The sequence below is a fragment of the Oryctolagus cuniculus genome, chromosome 12, assembly GCF_964237555.1.
Source record: "Oryctolagus cuniculus chromosome 12, mOryCun1.1, whole genome shotgun sequence".
Taxonomy (NCBI): Eukaryota; Metazoa; Chordata; class Mammalia; order Lagomorpha; family Leporidae; genus Oryctolagus; species Oryctolagus cuniculus.
This window is the reverse complement of record NC_091443.1, coordinates 86,773,285-86,791,481: the sequence shown is the minus strand read 5'-3', so window position 1 is coordinate 86,791,481 and position 18,197 is coordinate 86,773,285. Positions and strand designations below refer to the sequence as shown.

Genomic DNA, 18,197 nt, shown 5'->3' with positions numbered 1-18,197 from the left:
GTCTCCCATTAGGGTGCAGGGGCCCAAGGACCTGGGCCATCTTCCACTGCTTTCCTAGGCCATAGCAGAGTGTTGGAAGTGGAGCAGTGTGGACCCATTTTGGATGCTGGCATTGCAGGTGGCAGCTTTACTTGCTATACCACAATGCTGGCCTTGAAGTGCATTCTTCTGCAGGCTTATGTGTTGTCATAGGCCTGTTTTTTCTGATCTCTCTCTAACCACTCTCTGTCATCTTCAGATATGCTCTTTTTTTTATTTTTTAAGATTTTATTTATTTATTTATTTGAGAGGTAGAGTTACAGAGAGAGAGAGACAGATTGAAAGGTCTTCCTTCTGTTGGTTTACTCCCCAGATGGCTGCAAGGGCTGGAGCTGTGCCAATCCGAAGCCAGGCGCCAGGTGCTTCTTCCCGATCTCCCATGCGGGTACAGGGGCCCAAGCACTTGGGCCATCCTCCACTGCCCTCCTGGGCCACAGCGGAGAGCTGGATTGGAAGAGGAGCAGCTGGGACTAGAACTAGTGCCCACATGGGGTGCCAGCAACGCAAGCAGAGGATTAGTAGTCTACTGCGCCATGGCACTGGCCCCCAAATATGCTCTTAAATGTTGAGGATCCTCTGAATTTTGCCTTAAGCTTTCTTTTCTTCTTGATTGGTCTTATGTAGTCCCAGTGTCTTTAACTGCCAGGTGTATGTAAATGACTCTTAATTCTGTATTTAGCTGAGAATTCCTTTCCTGAGCACTGGGGCCTTTCTCTGTTTGCCTACTGGGTGTCTTTCCGTGGTTGACCCAATGGCAACTAAATTCAGTATGTTTGTCTGAAACCAACTTGTTTCTGAAGAATTCCACTGAAACAAACAGAGTAGAAGCCATTGCTTATTAAACATCTCCATTTAGTTATTCCACAAGCAACTGAAATTTAATATGTTCAAATTGAGCTCATCTCTGAATAGTCCTCTCCACATATATTGAAATACTGAAACAAAATTAATTTAAAACCAGTACAAATAATAAAAAGATATTTGAAGGTAACCTTTACTTTAAAAGTTTGGTTTAAAAATACAAAAAGATTTTTCCCACTATAATGTAAGCACCATGAGCGCAGGAGCATTTAGTTGCCTTGTTCATAGTTAATGCCTCTTCACCTAGAACACTGCCAGTTCTGTTGTAGATGCTCAATAAATTGTGGAGTAAATGTTAAAATGAAGATAAATTAATGATTTAGAAATTCATAATACATTTTAAGGAAATAATTATTATCCTTTGAATTTGTTGGCATGGAGGGTTCAGTATTTTTCACAAAGTGTCTGTTGATAGTATCCAAGAGGGCTTCAAAAGTTAGTAGAAAACTGGTATTAAAAGATAATTTTATTGGGGTCAACATTGTGGCACAGATGGTTAAGCCTCCCTCTGTAGCACCAGCATCCTATATGAGCACTGAATCATGTTTTTCTGCTCATTGCTAATGCACCTGTGAAAGCAACAGAGGATGGTCCACGTACTTGGGCCCCTGCCACTCACATGGGAGACCCCAGCGTAGTTCCTGTCTCCTGGCTCAGCCCTGGCCGATGCAGCCATCAGGTGAATGAACCAATGCATGGAAGATCTCTCTTTCTGGCTCTCCCTCTCTCCCTGTAACTCTGCCTTTCACATAAATAAACAAGCTTTTTTTAAAAAAATTAAGTAAAAGATAATTTTATTTTAGTGTGCTAATTGAAATAATTAGAGTCTGGTTGAAAAAATCAAAATTGAAGTTTATTCAACTGCTTAATCTGAGCATTTAAACCCCAAAGCAACTCGTCAATTGCCTGAGTTGGCTTTTCTGCAAGCCTGAGTTTGGTTATAGGTTTTACACTTTTCTTAACAGGATGAGAACATATATTGAGTCAGGTTTAAAACAATACAGATTTGTGTGTGGTTATCAATAACATTGAAAATTGAAGAATTCTTCCTTGAAAATGGAAGAATACCTTAGCTAGAAGATTTGATTTTTGATTAAGGAGGTACATTACATTCCCATACAGGATGTTAGCTATTTGCAAAGGAGAAGGCAAACAGTGGGGGTGCTAATCACTCTTCTGACAAAGGCCCTAAGAGGTAAATCTTACTCCTTAAGGTACAGTAAATATGTGGTTGCTTGAGGTTCATTGAAAGGTCGTGCTACCTGGGAACCAGCTGCAAGGCATTTTTACCACCCCACACTGTCCTGACTTAGGCTTCTGCAGTCATTAAGTCTATGAATTAAAAAAAAATTGAAATCTGTGAATAGCTTTTTCATGATATGCATTTTTCCATGAATGTTTTAAAGGCCTCTGTATAATACAAAACCAGTTACCAGGTAGATGTTCAACAAGTTTCTGAATTTGTCTACTCCAGTTCCAAGCTAAAGTACTATTTCTTAGATTTTTTTTTAAGTTTGTTTGAAACTGTATATCCAGATTATTTTTCTTGTCCTTCATAGATGTGATATACGTCTCAGCTGCAGGCAGTATGCTCTGCCAGATTGTTAACTCCCTGCTGTTACTCCCCGTGTCAGTGGCTCGGCCTTTATTAAGTTACCTCCTCGACCTGTTGCCTCCTCTTGATTGCCTTAATAGACTCTTGCCAGCTGCTGCTCTTTTAGAAGACCAAGAGTTACAGTGGCCTCTTCATGGTAAGTAAGGACAGTAAAAGGGCAAGTAATGCTTTTGAGAAAGATTGTTTTCTTATATGCCAGGTAAATCATATCTGACACCTAGGTGTTTTGTGTGATAGAGAAGATAAGGTTATCTTCTATAAGCTTTCAGTCTATATAGTGGGCAACTGAGATGGGACAACTTAAGACAGTTGTTCATAAAGCTGAATCATGAAAAGGGTCTTCATGGTCATCAGTTTTGAGTATTTTGTTGATTCTAAGACTTTTTTCAAATTTTGACATGATTGAAATTGAGATGCATTTTACAATGGATGATAGGAAAGCACTGTTATAATTTAGTATTTTTTTTCTTAGAGGTACTTAAAGCAATGATGCATTTTGCTATCAGTTTGTTGGGTTCACTTAAAAGGTTTCATATCTTAGGTACAGATGTTTTTTATTTTAAAGATTTATTTATTTGAAAGGTAGAGAGAAAGAGGGAGGGAGAGGGAGAGATAGAGAGAGGTCTTCTATCTGCTGGTTCACTCCTCAAATGCCTGCTAACAGTTAGGGCTGCACTGGGGCTGAAGCTAGGAGCAAAGACCTCCATCCTGGTCTTCCCATATGAGTGGCAGGTAATTGGGTTATCTTCCCCTATCTTCCCAAGCACAGTAGCAGGAAGCGGTACTGGAAGCAGAGTAGCTGGTACTCGAATTGGCACTTGTATATGGGATTCTTGCCTTGCAAGCAGGGGCTTAACCTGCTATGCCACAACACCAGCCCCATGGTTTTGGTTTTAAATCTCTGGCAGTAAAAATTTTGTTGTTTTGGTTGCATGTATGCTTAAATCTAACTTGTTGAATGAAGATAGGAATTGGGAAGCTAGCTTTCATTGCTTTTCTTTTTAGGTATTTTATAGAAAGCATTCTAATTTTAGACCTGACACTGGAATTCACTCTTGATTTATACAATCTTACTGATTCTAGACAGTTGCATAGAGCTTAAAATATTATGTCAAGAAGAACACTGTTTTTCCAGTGAAATTGGTCCATCATAAGGGTATTAAAGGAACTTCATCCCTGATATGTTAAAAAAAACTCTCATGTTTGAATGAGACTTACTGTTTTTTGGGAAGAATCCTGGACTGGAGCAAAAAAAGATGTAGATTTTTGGTCTTAGCTCTGCTAATAACTTGCTGTATGATCTTGAGGAAGTCAACACTTTTTAGAGCCTTGATTTTTTTTTTCTCCTAGAAAGTATTAAGTTGGGCAAGGTAACCTTGAGGGCCTGTTTTACTTTAACATTGTATAGTTCTGTGACCCCTGGATTTAGATGATATCCAAGTGTCAAGTTTACAGAATTATCAGAATGTAGGCATTATATGGAACTGCTCCAGGCTTAGTATTGGTTTTCTAAAAGGGTCTTAGAACTTTCTATGCTTCAATCAGTGTCAGTGACTTAAGTATCATTTTTAAATTTCTGAATCTGTATTAATAACTGAGATTTTTCTATAAATTTTCCTTTTTTTATGCTTTCCTTGCTTATTTTCTATTTCCAAAATTATACTAATCTCATAGCATATATTTGAAATTGTCCCACTTCTTATCTTTTCTCTGAAATAATTTGTGCACGATTGGAGTCATCTTCGCCTCTGTGGGTAAATTAGGCACACGTGGCAATTTAAAGAGGGTGCCCAAAGGAAGTAAGGTGGGCAGTACCCCAAGTCGTTTACCACTAAAGCTGATTGGCCACACAGCATCAGGGGAGGTGACAACTGATGATGAGTGTACAGACATGTGGCTGGTCCTGTAGAAAATCGGCCCATAAAATGACCTTTTAAGTAATTGGTTGGTCCTTATGCCCTGCCCCAGTAATCCTACGGTCTTGTGCTTTAAAAGGCTTTGCTACGCGCTCAATAAGTTCTTGCTTGCTTGACTTGACTCCCCGCTGCGTCTGACTGTCTCCGGGATCAGGAGGCTGGGGAACGGGCGGGCGGTGCACTTACCTTCCTTCGGACCCAGTCCATCCTTGTTCGGATGGACTAAGACCCTCCACTCCTCAAGTTTTAGGGGAATATACTTATGAATGACTGAGAATTAATTTATTTTAGTGATTATTCTCTTCCAGCTTTTTTTTTTTTAATATTTATTTTATTTATTTGAAAGACAGAGTTACAAAGAGAAATAGAGACAGAGAAAGAGACAAGTCTTTCATCCACTGGTTCACTCTCAAAATGACTGCAGTGGGTGGAGCTAAGCCAATCCAAAGCCAGGAGCTTCTTCTGGATCTCCTATGTGGTTGCAGGGGTCCAAGGACTTGGGTTATCCTCCTCTGCTTTCCCAGGCGCATTAGCAGGGAGCTGGATTGGTAGTGGAGCAGCTGGGACTCGAACTGGCAGCCATATGGGATGCTGGCACTGTTAACTGGGACCCCCTGCACCACTGCGCTGGCCCCTAGTTTTTAAATATTATGCTTTAATATCTTATTGTAGTGCAATAGAGTGGAGACTGTAAGAATGCTTTTGAGTTTTAGAAGGAGCACATAAAGACACAGTTACTAATGATTTTGTCTTTAGGAGGACCAGAACTGATCGATCCTGCTGGTGTGCCATTACCTCAGCCTGCTCAGTCCTGGGTGTGGCTTGTGGATCTGGAAAGAACGATTGCTCTCCTTATTGGGCGGTGTCTTGGTGGCATGCTTCAGGGCTCCCCAGTGTCTCCAGAGGAACAGGACACTGCATATTGGATGAAAACACCACTTTTCAGTGATGGTGTAGAAATGGACACCCCTCAGTTAGGTAATGTGTATTTCTGTAATATTTCAAATATTTGCTTCCTTGTACCTTTGTTGGAGATGTCCTTATTCTCTTGCTGAATGGAGAACTGATAGACCACACTTGGAACATTCTCAGCTTAGGGGATCTGAGACTAACTTGAAGCCCTCACAAAAACAGTGAGTCCTGCAGCATGGTACAATTCAAAGGAAAATGGGGGTCCGATTGCACGGTTTATCACTCATTTTGGCAAGTCATCTAACTCGTAAAGGGGGGAAAGTACCTGATTACATATGTTCTAGGCTTGGAGGTTATGAAACCACTTCGTAGAGTGTAAAGCACTGTAAAGGCGCTGTTATTACCTGTGCCCAGTTTTCAGTGATGTGGCAGTCTGTCTTCCTCCCAGCCTCTCCTGCTTTCATGATGATGCTACCTTGTGAGATTCCCTATTTTTGCCTCCCCATTTGGTGCCTTTGGGGTTTCGCTTTCCTGCTTCATCTCCCATTTGCTGGCAGTTTAGCTATCATGGAATATGAGGATTTAATCTAGTGCCCCAACAAATGAACTAATTTTATCTAGGATTGGTCCTTTAATCTCTCTTGGGTTCTAATTTTGAGGCTGTAGAGTAATGAGTTGGGTTAGATAGCCTATATGATTTTATTAAAGTTCATTATTTCTCTGATAAGAGAGATTCAGAGTGTCTACTAAGCAGAGTCTAAGAGATACTGAAAGAGAAGAAAAAACGAGAGGAAAGGGAAAAAGAAAGAAAAGGGAGGGAAAGACAGGGGGAACGAGAAAGGGAGAGAGGGAGGACCAGGAGAGGAAGTGAGTGAGAGGGAAAGAGGGAGAAGAAAAGAAAGAAAAGATAGAAAAGGAAGGAAGACAAAATGAGGGGTTGTAATTTGAGAATGGGAGCGAGGGAGGAGGTTGAAGTTTTTCCTCCTTTTCCAGGTAAGAGTATATATTCATCATTTCATTTATGAATCAGAAAGTGATTTTGGCCATGGCTGACGAATGCTAGCATGGTGTTTTGTGATGTATTTGTATCAAAGAAAGTAAAGACATAGATTTTCAAGGTATAATTAACAAGAAGAAGATAATCCCAATACTACCAGTTTTTAATAACTCTGACAGTCCCAGCTGACCTCCTGAGAACAGAAGTATCTGTGTCTATCTTCTTCATATTCTTGTATTTACTCAATGAATATCCTTTCATATGAATAAGGTCAATTTCAGTTTTTGTTTTTCAGTTTTAAAATTATGACATGAAACTATTAAAATGTTACTTTTTGCTTAAATAATTGTATATATTATAGTTAGAAGGTATTGTCCTTTATAAAATTGCAATTATATAGTAATTCAATTACATTATGGGTATTGACTTTGATATTAGCCCAAGAACCTGACTGTCATTAGAGCATTATTTTAAAAATGTGAAACGAATTTTGAATGGCAAATGTCCCATTGAAAAGTTAGAAATTAACTATACAAGTATAAATATCAGTAGAAAAATTTTTGATGGTTTCTTGGATCTTTCCTGGCTAATTCTTATCTGATTATTTTCCCTTAAGTCTAGACAAAATTTTATCTAGTCTTTTTCCCAGTGGTCCCATGTTTCTCCCAGAGAATACCATTCCATTTTGAACAAGACTGTTTTGTAGAAAAATGTGTGTTGCATGTGTAGGATATTGATTATCTCTGGCATCTACCTGCCAAAATGCCAGAACTTCTCTCTAGAGTGTCACATTTGGTGGCATGTCACATCCTTCTGAAGGGAGTGAGATGGGAGAAGCAGCCTCCAACTGAAACACATTAAAGTGTTTACAATGGTAGTATCTGCTTAAAATGATTTGAAGTTTGTATTTTCATATGTACAAATGATGTGCTAAAAGTAGCATCAAAATCTATGAAATTTAAAATTAGTAATTTGAATATTGTTTTCTTTTTTTAGATAAATGTATGAGTTGCCTATTAGAAGTAGCTCTTTCAGGAAATGAAGAGCAGAAGCCTTTTGATTATAAGTTACGGCCTGAAATTGCTGTCTATGTAGACTTGGCATTGGGCTGCTCTAAAGAGCCAGCACGAAGCCTTTGGATCAACATGCAGGATTATGCTGTTAGTAAAGGTAAGATAAAGAAGATAAAGTGGTAAATACATAGTTAGCTCATAAAACTGACTAATACATATGTGGTTATCTACATAGGAAATCACAGGAATCATTGTATTACTTTTTTTGTTGGAAAAGAGGTTTTATAAGTAACATCTGAAAATAATATGTTTGTCCCTTTGTGGAAAATACTTGATGAATTTTTTATGTATCTGTATCCTACTTGAAGCAAACACGCTGTAAAAACTGGATTTATGTAATAAATGCATATCAGTTATTTTACTAAAGTTTTCCATGCCACGTAAATGAATCTGGTATAAGAGTCTGTTTTATGAGTCTCGTCCCTTTGCAAGCCCTGGTTTAATAACTGAAAGAATGTGTACTTAGAAGTCCAGACTACAGGCCTCATAGCATTTCTTCCTCTATCAAACACTTGCCCACTGAGAGTGCTGGTAAAGATATCAGATTTTTTTTTTTTGACATTTGTGAGTTTTTTTTTTTTTCTTTATTATTTATTTATTTGAAAGGCAGAGTTAGAGAGAGAAGGAGAGGGACAGTCAGAGAGATCTGTCCACTGGTTCACTCTCCAAATGGCTGCAATGGCCAGAGCTGAGCTGATTCAAAGAGGAGCCGGGAGCCAGAAGCTTCTTCTGGGTCTCCCACATGAGTGCAGGGGCTCAAGCACTTGGGCCATCTTCCACTGCCTTCCCAGGAACATTAGCAGGGAGCTGAAATGCAAGTGGAGCAGCCAGGAATTGAACTGGAACCCATGTGGGATGCTGGCACTGCAGGTGGTGGCCTGACCCACTAGGTCACAACACCAACCCCATACCAGCTTGAGACAAGGTATATTATTAAGTATAGTAGTAAAGTACTATGCAAGTAAGTGGTGATATTTTAGTTTCTCGTAGTATTTTATCAGTAAAATTAATTGTGTGTATAAGCTTTCAGATGATGTACCTGAGTGCTTTTTAGCCTCCATGTTCTTTTAGCAATGACCTGGGTTGGTTCAGAATCACACATATCCAAGTGTCTATCTCTGTGTTACTCTGTTTCATCCTATCTTTAGTTTTCTCCCATTTATTTGGATTTTCTTCTTTCTCTTATAAAAATGCTAAAGGTATATAAATTTGAACTTTTAAAAAAATTATTATTTATTTTTAAAATATTTATTTGTTTGAAAGTCAGAGTCACACAGAGAGAAGAGAGGCAGAGAGAGAGAGGGGTCTTCCATCCGTTGGTTCACTCCCCAGAGGGCCACAATGGCCAGAGCTGCACTAATCTGAAGCCAGGAGCTAGGAGCTTCTTCTGGGTCTCCCACATAGGTGCAGGGGACTAAGGCCTTGGGCCATCTTCTACTGCTTTCCCAGGCCATAGCGGAGAGCTGGATAGTAAGTGGAGTCAGCCGGGTCTTGAACCGGCACCCATATGGGATTCTGGCACTGCAGGCGGCGGCTTTACCTGCTACACCACAGTGCTGACCCCAAAAGGTTTATTTATTTGAAAGGCAGATGACAGAGAATGAGAAAGTGAACTTCTATCCACCAATTCACTCCCTAAATAGCCGCAAATGCCAGGTCTGGGCCAGGCCAAAAGCCAGGAGCCCAGGACTCTATCTGGGTCTCCCACGTGGGTGATAAGAGGCCAGATACTTGAGTCATCTTCCACTGCTTTCCTAGGTATATTAACAGGGAGCTGGATCAGAAGTGTAGCAGCTAGGAATCGAACCAGGGCTCCAATATGGGATGCCAGCATTGTAAGTGGTAGCTTAACCCACTGTACCACAATTCTGGCCCTTACATTTTCAATTTTTATTGGCTTTCAGTTTTTATAAATAAAATGTAGTAAGATGTCATATTGAGATTTTTAACACATCAGTGGTAAGATATCTTTCAGAATTTAATTTTGTGTTTTGTTTGCTTTTTTTTAAGATTTATTTTAATTTTTTGAAAGAATTACAGAGAGAGGTGAGACAGAGAGAGACGTCTTCCACCCGCTGGTTCACTCCCCAGTTGGCTGCAACGGCAGGAGCTGGGCCGATCTGAAGCCAGGAGCCAGGAGCTTCTTCTGGGTCTCCCACAGGGTGCTGGGGGCCCAAGGACTTAGGCCATCTTCTACTGCTTTCCCAGGCCATAGCAGAGAGCTGGATCAGAAGAGGACCAGCTGGGACTAGAACCCGCTCCCATATGGGATGCTGGCGCTTCAGGCCAGGGCTTTAACCACTGTGCCACAGGGCCCCTTGTTTGCTTCTTAATAATTCATTCATTCATTCTACTGTAATGACTTTTTACCAGAGGAGAAAGAAGTTTATTTTCTAAGTTGTATTTTCTTGTATTCTTATATTGTATCATTTTCTTAGAATGTGCAATTCAGTTTCTTTTATATCACATCATTTATTACATTGCCATGAGAACTTGTAAAACGTTGGTAAAATATAAGGTGAACAGGCCAGCGCCATGACTCGATAGGCTAATCCGCCGCCTGCGGCGCTGGCACCACGGGTTCTAGTCCCGGTCTGGGCACCGGATTCTGTCCCGGTTGCCCCTCTTCCAGGCCAGCTCTCTGCTGTGGCCTGGGAGTGCAGTGGAGGATGGCCCAAGTGCTTGGGCCCTGCACTCACATGGGAGACCAGGATAAGTACCTGGCTCCTGGCTTCGGATCAGCGCAGTGCGCCGGCCGTGGTGGCCATTGGAGGGTGAACCAATGGTAAAGGAAGACCTTTCTCTCTGTCTCTCTCTCTCACTGTCCACTCTGCCTGTCCAAAAAAAAAAAATATATATATGTATATATATATATATATATATATATGGTGAACAAAACCTTAAATTTGCAGTATTGCCTGTACACCATAGCATAAATTTTATACTGGAATAATGGTAAGATTCTATAAAGCTTGATGTGAAAGAATATAACTTTGATGAAAGTATCTTTGGAGAACCTATTAATTTAAAAAAATATAGGATCAGAATCCTTGCTAAATTTAAAACACAGGAAAGGTTGTTATGCCAGTTTGATTTTTTCAGTTGTAATAGCCTACTTGAAATGAACCTATTTAAGTCATAACAGTTCTCAGAATAGTAAGCTGTCACATGGCACAGAGGATTTCTCAAGAACCTGATTTGGAAAAATTTTGTATGTAATACCGACTGATTCTAAGATCCTCTGTGGGCTGTATGATCTTCTTAAAATTTGACATATTTGTATTGCCATTTTTTTTCATTCATAAAGTGGTTGTCTGAACTAAGATTTTGACGGAGGCATACAGAAATGAAATGGAAAACCAAGATTTAACCTTTTATCTCCTGAGGTAGAAGTTTTAGGGATTAAGAATAAATAAAATTAATTTGGGGTTTTAAGAATTTCCAAAGCTGTTTGTTAAGTATCACAGATATTCAGTAGATCTGTCAAATGAACAGAGTGTAGCTGTAACTCTGGGGAGTTTACCCTCATTTGAAATATATTGAACATATTGCATTTTAAAAATACAATTCTGGTGTGCAGACATAGGATTAAATAATTTTTAAAAGCACCTGAGTAGTCCTTTCATCTAATGCTATGATTTGGGTTTTCAATTGCATGTACTCATTTCTATATAATTGTTTCATTACTTACTCAAATGTGTGTATTCACAGTATCTACTTTCATGGCTTCAAATACTGCATATATACATACTTGACTAGTTTACTCATTGTTCCACTAGGAAACCTAGTAGTATTTAAAACCAACTTCCTGATTCTATTAGCTCTTTCAAAACGTCTTCCTGTGGTCTTCCTTTCTCAGTAAACTTTAATTGCATTTTAAGTACATTCAGAGTCAACTCTTAATTCTCTCAGATTCTCGTATCACACTTGTGATCCATCAACAAATTTGGTTAATTCTGCCTTCGTATGGACTCTGACTACTACTCACTGCCTTCACTGTTCCTGCCATGCGCTGAGTCTGCATAATTTTTGACTTGGGTTAATACAGTAGTTACTTCTACCGTTGCAGTCACAATGAGCTTTTTAAAACACAAGTCAGATCATACCATGTCTGTTCAAAATGTCTAATGCCATGTACCATTTCCTTTGAGTAAAATCTGGGGGTTTGCACTGACTGGGAAGGCCAGTGTTAATCCTGCTTGGCTCCCTGTGTGCTTACACTTTCTGCTCCAGCCACACTGACCCCTTGAACACAGCTTACTTACTTTTCCTGAGGGGATGCTGTTTCCACATGGTTTCTTCTCCTACTTTGTTTAGATCTCTGCTCAAATATGTATCCTTATCAGAAACTTTCTCAGACCACACTAAGTAGTGACTCTCAGTATGTCCTTTTTTCCTTACTCTGCTTTACTTTCCTCCTTAGCACTTACCTGTTATGTTGTTGTTTTTATATACTGTCTCCCACTTTTTCCCACTAACAAGAATATATGCTCTGTGAGCTCAGAGACTTAGTTCTGTTCACAGCTCTAACCCTAGCATGTGGAACAATACATGGCTTTGTTAACTGGAAAGATGTTAAAATTCAGATGTTGGATGAGTAAACCTATTAAAATTACCTCTGTACTGTTTTTGAGCCCTTTTAAATGTCAGTGCATCATTTTTGTTTTCAGATTGGGACAGTGCAACTCTAAGTACTGAGTCACTCTTGGACACTGTGTCTAGATTTGTTCTTGCAGCCCTTCTGAAACACACAAATTTACTTAGTCAAGCATGTGGAGAAAGCCGGCAAGTAACTTAAAACTATCTTCAGACAAGTATTTTCTCTCATGATGTTAGAATTTAGGTAACTTTCCTATTTTGGTTCTTTATTTAGATATCAACCTGGTAAAAGCTTATCAGAAGTGTACCGTTGTGTTTACAAAGTTCGAAGTCGTTTACTTGCTTGCAAGAACCTTGAACTTATTCAGACCAGGTCATCGTCACGAGACAGATGGGTAAAGTTGGAAATCAATTTCTGTGTTTTTCTGCAGGCTCTGGGAGATAGCTTCATATTTGTTTATGTGAGGAAAAAAAATGTGCCTTGATTGTTGCAGACATTCAATAAATGTCAAGTAATTCATTTTCCAGTAGGGGAAAAAAACACATGGAAGAGTAAATGATTTGGGGGTCATTTAAGTTCACTTTTATCAAGTGATATGGTTGCTATGAAACTTTATATATAGCCTTAGACTGCATAAGTAATAGTAATAAAATCAAATTGAATTATACAAATCATAGGAAATCTTTTTTGTGATGACCAGATCACTTTTGTGTTTTCTTCTTTTATCTTGGGATGCCATAATTTGTGCAGGGCATGGACAAATACCTCAGGATGATAAAAAAGATTAAAAAATTATCTTACACAAGAAACTGGGAGCTAGCAAAGATGTTCTACAGAAGTGAAAATAAGGGAGGTCGGTCATATGCTATCTGCCTTAGAAATAGTTTCTGTGTAGTAGAGGAAATAAATGTATTCTTTCTTATTCCAGAAGGCACTGCTTAGGACCAAAGGGTTAACATGTGAATGAAGTTTTAGTATTAGCTGTGTTATCAGGAAAATTGGCCTTCTAATGATTGAAGCCATTTATTAAGGACAGTCTAAAATTAAATCCAGATGATCTCTAAAGTGCCTGGTAATCCTGATAGCATCCTATAATTATAAATGTAAGTCTGGATAATACATCATCTTCAGAGTGTTTACTTTGAAACTTGACCCATCAGATACTTTGTACTCCATTATTTAGTCCTTAGATTAAAAAAAAAAACAAAAACAAATTGTGTATCAACATTTGTGTTCTAATAGGCTTCTGGCAGGCACTGACCTAGTATCTGCGGTTCTGACTGAGGCTGACCTTGAAAGTCCATGAAATAATGTATTAATTTGCCATTTTGGTGAGGCTCATTGTTTCAGGCTCACAAATTAAGAAGATAAATCACTTAAAAAATAAATAGTATGTGAATCTGCTCAGTATCCCCATCTCTGTGGAATTCTAACTTATTGACTGGCCATGATTCTTAAAATAGCTTTGATAGCCTGAGGATATAATTTAATTTTTAAATTTGTGCTTTATACTGAAATTTTGTGAGAAGAATTACATAATTGTTATGGTATTCATGACTCACTGGGCACTTGTTTTAAGGACTCTTTTCTATATCTACTTAGCTGACTGCTAAGTAGCATAACCAATGTGGAAAATATAATTAACGTTTTTCTTAACTAGATATCTAATTGTTTTTTTCAGGGGCAAAGTTAAACAAAATCTAAAGCAATATTTTGTTTTAGGTTTAGAATTATTAAACATTATTTATACAGAGTAATAACATACACAACTTGAACAAAACTAAATGGAATAAAAATATTGTGTTCTTTAATTACCTTTTATGCTTGGTATCATGCTTAACATAAGTTGCAGCACTGTAGGAGTTACATTTGAATAATGGCATAAATATGAATCAGTATGACATTTTAATAACAAATGCCAAGGAAGAGAGAGTATATGTATGTCTGTGTATGTATTTTATTTGCATACATTCTTTTTTAAAAAGATTTATTTTATTCATTTGAAAGACAGAGTTACAGAGGTAGAGACAGAGAGAGAGGTCTTCCATCCGCTGGTTCACTCCCCAGATGGCCACAATGGCCGGAGCTGCACCAATCCAAAGCCAGGAGCCAGGAGCTTCTTCCAGGTCTCCCACGTGGGTGCAGGGGCCCAAGGACTTGGGCCATCTTCCACATGCTTCCACTGCTTTCCCAGGCCATAGCAGAGAGCTGGATCGGAAGAGGAGCAGCCAGGACTCGAATCGGCTCCAGTATGGGATGCTGGCGCTTCAGGCCAGGGCTTTAACCCACTGCACCATAACGCCAGCCCCTTGCATACATTCTTTCTGAATTTTAAGATTTATCCAGTACATCTCTTGGGTTTCTGTTGTAAAATTCATGTGTTATTGCCGTCAGCAGTGTTTTCCATTATAGAAAACTAATGTTTTATGAAGCTTTAATTTTTTTTCTTTTTGAAAATTGTATTCAATGTAGTTTCTGATAACTTATTTAAGATTTCAGACAACCAGGACTCTGCAGACGCTGATCCTCAAGAGCATTCATTTACCCGGACCATTGATGAAGAAGCCGAAATGGAAGAACAGGCTGAGAGAGATCGGGAAGAGGGTCATCCAGAGCCAGAGGATGAGGAAGAAGAACGGGAACATGAAGTGATGACAGCTGGCAGTGAGTACATCCTCCTTATTTATGGATAATGCAGTGTGATTTTATTTTAATATTTATGAAGGGAAACTGACTTTAAAGAGAAAGGTAAAGCTTCTCTGTGGTTTTTCTTAAAGGATTTAATATTCTGATGGTGATCTGAATTTGCTGTGCCAGTGACTTTATGATGCTTTTGGATTGCAAGTTCAGGGCTGAAAAGCTTTGCAGGCAGGTACTTTGACACCTGTCAGACTGGCCTCATGTATAAACTGACAATCATGAGTCTTAGATAAGGTCATTAAAAGTGTGTCCTCTGGGAGTTCCCAAGTTGTCCAGCTTGGCAGACTTTTGTGTGTTGAGGAAGAGAATTATTTTCTTTGCCTATTAGGAGAGCCAGGTTTTTGTCCATGTGTGGAGCTTCTGCAGTTGTAAATTTCAACTGCATTGCTGTTTCAGTGGGGATAAGAGTATATATTAGAATACTGTTGGGGCCGGCGCTGTGGCATAGCTGATAAAGCTGCCACCTGCAGTGCTGGCATCCCATGTGGGCATTGGTTCAAGTCCAGGCTGCTCCACTTCTGATCCAGCTCTCTGCTATGGCCTGGGAAAGAAGTAGATGGCCCAAGTCCTTGGGACCCTGCACCTGCGTGGGAAGACCTGGAAGAAGCTCCTGGCTCCTGGCTTTGGATCGGCACAACTCCAGCTACTGCAGCCATCTGGAGAGTGATCCAGTGGATGGAAGACCTCTCTTTGTCCCTCTGCCTCTCCTTCTCTCTCTGCGTAACTCTGACTTTCAAATAAATAAATAAATAAATACATCTTTAAAAAAAAAAAGAATTCTGTTGGCTAGTTGAATAAAATGCTCATACCAAGGTTATAGGCAGTTATTCTTTAAAAAAGATTTTAGTTATTTATTTGAAAGTTAGAGTTAGAGAGAGAGATCTTCCATCCGCTGGTTCACTCCCCAAATGACTACAATGGCCGGAGCTGAGCCAATCCAAAGCCAGGAGCCAGGAGCCAGGAGCCAGGAGCCAGGAGCCAGGAGCCAGGAGCTTCTTCCAGGTCTGCAATGTGGGTGCAGGAGCTCAAGCACTTGGACCATCTTCCACTGCTTTCCAAGGCCATAAACAGGGAGCTGGATTAGAAGTGGAGCAGCTGGGACATGAACTAGCACCTATGCTGGCGCTACAGGCAGAGGCTTAGCCTACTACACCATAGCGTCAGCCCCCTATAGACAGTTTTAAAAGGTAATTATTTAAATATTTAAAGAGAAGAGACAAAGCCATTTAAACATTTATCAGTATCTTTTGATTGATTTGGCTATTTCAGTTTAAAGTGTATATTCAATCTGTAACCTAGAACATTTTGGCCAACTATGCATTTGATGTTGAGATTGCCTGCGTATATCAATCAGCTTGACATTTACTTTAACATCAATTTATTTGTGTTTTCATACTTCAGATTGAGCAGAGGCTCAAATCGAGACTAAAAACCAATTAAACCAAAGGAAAATGATGATATCCAAATAGAAAAGAGGCGATTGGAGATGAGAAGGGAGGATAATTGCATGTGGAGTATTCAGAAAGTTCATGGAAAATGCATAACAACTATGAATGAAGTTTGAACATTTTTTGCATCAAAATAAACATCTTTTCAAAAATTTACTTATGGGGGTGGGTGGGTGGGTTGTAACACTCCCATCTGCTGGTTCACTTCCCAAATCCTGGGGCTTGGACTGAGCAAAGCCTTGAGTTGGGAGCTCAATCCAGATCTCCCATATGGGTAGCGAGAATCCAATTACTTGAGCTACCACTGCTGCCTTCCAGTGTCTGCATTAAGAGGAAGCTGCAGACAGGAGTTACAATCAAGTATCAAACCCAGGTACTTTGACTTGGCATGTGGGCATCTTAACTACTGAGCCCAACACCCACCCCACATTCACCTTTTAATTCCATTTTCCCACAAACTTTCTGAAGTACCCTTGTATTTTAAAAACTTAGGCTGGGAAACTTTTGCAGTTGAACTTAAAAGAGGGTCTAGAAATTCCTGGAAGCAAAGGCTGAAGAGAAAAACATAGTACAAAATTTAGCTCTCAGTTTCAGAAAAGGAAAGCATAATAGTCATCTGGGGAATAATTTAGACCAGTTATGATTTTGCAGCACCTTAAATTATGTGCCAGACACTGGACCAAGTGCTTCACATAGGTTAGTTTAATTCTTACAACAATCTTTTGAGATAAATTCTAGGATCACCCTATTCTAAACATGTATTAATTGAGGTTTAAGGAGGCAAAATTATGTACCTGGGGCCACAATTGGTAGCAGCTAGAATTGGAAGTATGTCTGCTGAAAACTCCAGTGACCATTCCGTTTACTACTTTCATTGATTTCTTGCTCTGGACTCTGAGAGAGTAGGTTGTTTGTTGCTTTGATTTTTACAAAATTAGGGACTTTCAGCAGCATAATGAATAATAATTCTATAAAATACATAGATCTATTTTTAAAGTTTATATTTTCATATTAACAGATGAACCTAGTATTTTTCCCACTGTGCTGCCTGAGTTTCCCATGAAGAATTCTGTCTTTGCTCCAAATTTGAGCCAAAATTCATTAGCTATTGTGAAATATCTTCCATCGCATCAGACCTTGTTAACTACACTGACTTCTTAGACTTGTGAAGTGGGGAAGGGTTGCCATCAAGTGGGCCCTGCTGGTGTTGCTTTAAGCCTGCAGGCAGTCTTGTTCATTTTATAACCAGATTCTCTTTCCACAAAGACCCTTGGTATTGCACTTGCTTAATGTGTTTAAGATTCAGTAAAGTAGAAGTATTAGGAATTATATGGACTTTTGAAGGAGAAAGGGAGCTATTCATCTTAACTAATGTAACTTAAGTAAATTTTGTGTTTCTTTTGTAACCTGACATTTTTCATAGCAAGATTCTAAATATTTTGGAAATAAGCAGTTATTTATTTCCAGGCTAGAGCTTCACAGGCTTTAGTGGATTTTTAAAAAAGATTTATGTATTTAAAAAGAGAGAGACAGAGAGAAGGAAGTAGGGAGGGAGGGAGGGAGGCAGGAGGCAGAGACAGAAAGGAGAGAGATCTTCTATCTGCTGGTTTACTCCCCAGATGGCTACAAATACCAGGGCTGCGCCAGGCCAAAGCCTCATCCAGGTATTGCCTGTGGGTGCAGCAGCCCAAGCACTTGGGCCATCTTCCGTTGATTTTCCAGGCACATTATCAGAGAGCTGAATGGGAAGTGGAGCAGCCTGGACTTCTGGCTTTGGATCTGCTCAGCTCTGGCCGTTGCAGCCATTTGGGGAGTGAACCAGCAGATAGAAGACCTCTATCTCTCTCTATAACTCTATCTTTCAAATAAAAAAAAAGATTTGAAATAGAATTAGCTGAATCTAAATTCCATAAAGGCATATTGAATATTTCCTATTATAATTTTATGAAAAATACAATGTTTTAAAATATATTTTAATTTTTACTAAATAATTATGTTGTATTTAATGTCTAAAAACTAATTTTTCCCTCTGTTAA

General features: G+C 39.2%; 1 protein-coding gene across 19 annotated transcripts in view; it reads left to right on the top strand.

Moving 5' to 3' along the window:
• Positions 1-18,197, top strand: part of HERC1 (HECT and RLD domain containing E3 ubiquitin protein ligase family member 1) — a 224,822-nt gene that overhangs the window by 94,396 nt on the left and 112,229 nt on the right. For all 19 annotated transcript variants that reach the window (XM_070054352.1, XM_070054347.1, XM_070054350.1 and 16 more), the window contains exons 17-22: positions 2,460-2,651; positions 5,188-5,409; positions 7,337-7,510; positions 12,084-12,198; positions 12,287-12,407; positions 14,506-14,677. In XM_070054352.1, coding sequence (XP_069910453.1) covers positions 2,460-2,651; positions 5,188-5,409; positions 7,337-7,510; positions 12,084-12,198; positions 12,287-12,407; positions 14,506-14,677 — 996 coding nt within the window. The remainder of the gene's footprint in view (positions 1-2,459; positions 2,652-5,187; positions 5,410-7,336; positions 7,511-12,083; positions 12,199-12,286; positions 12,408-14,505; positions 14,678-18,197) is intronic.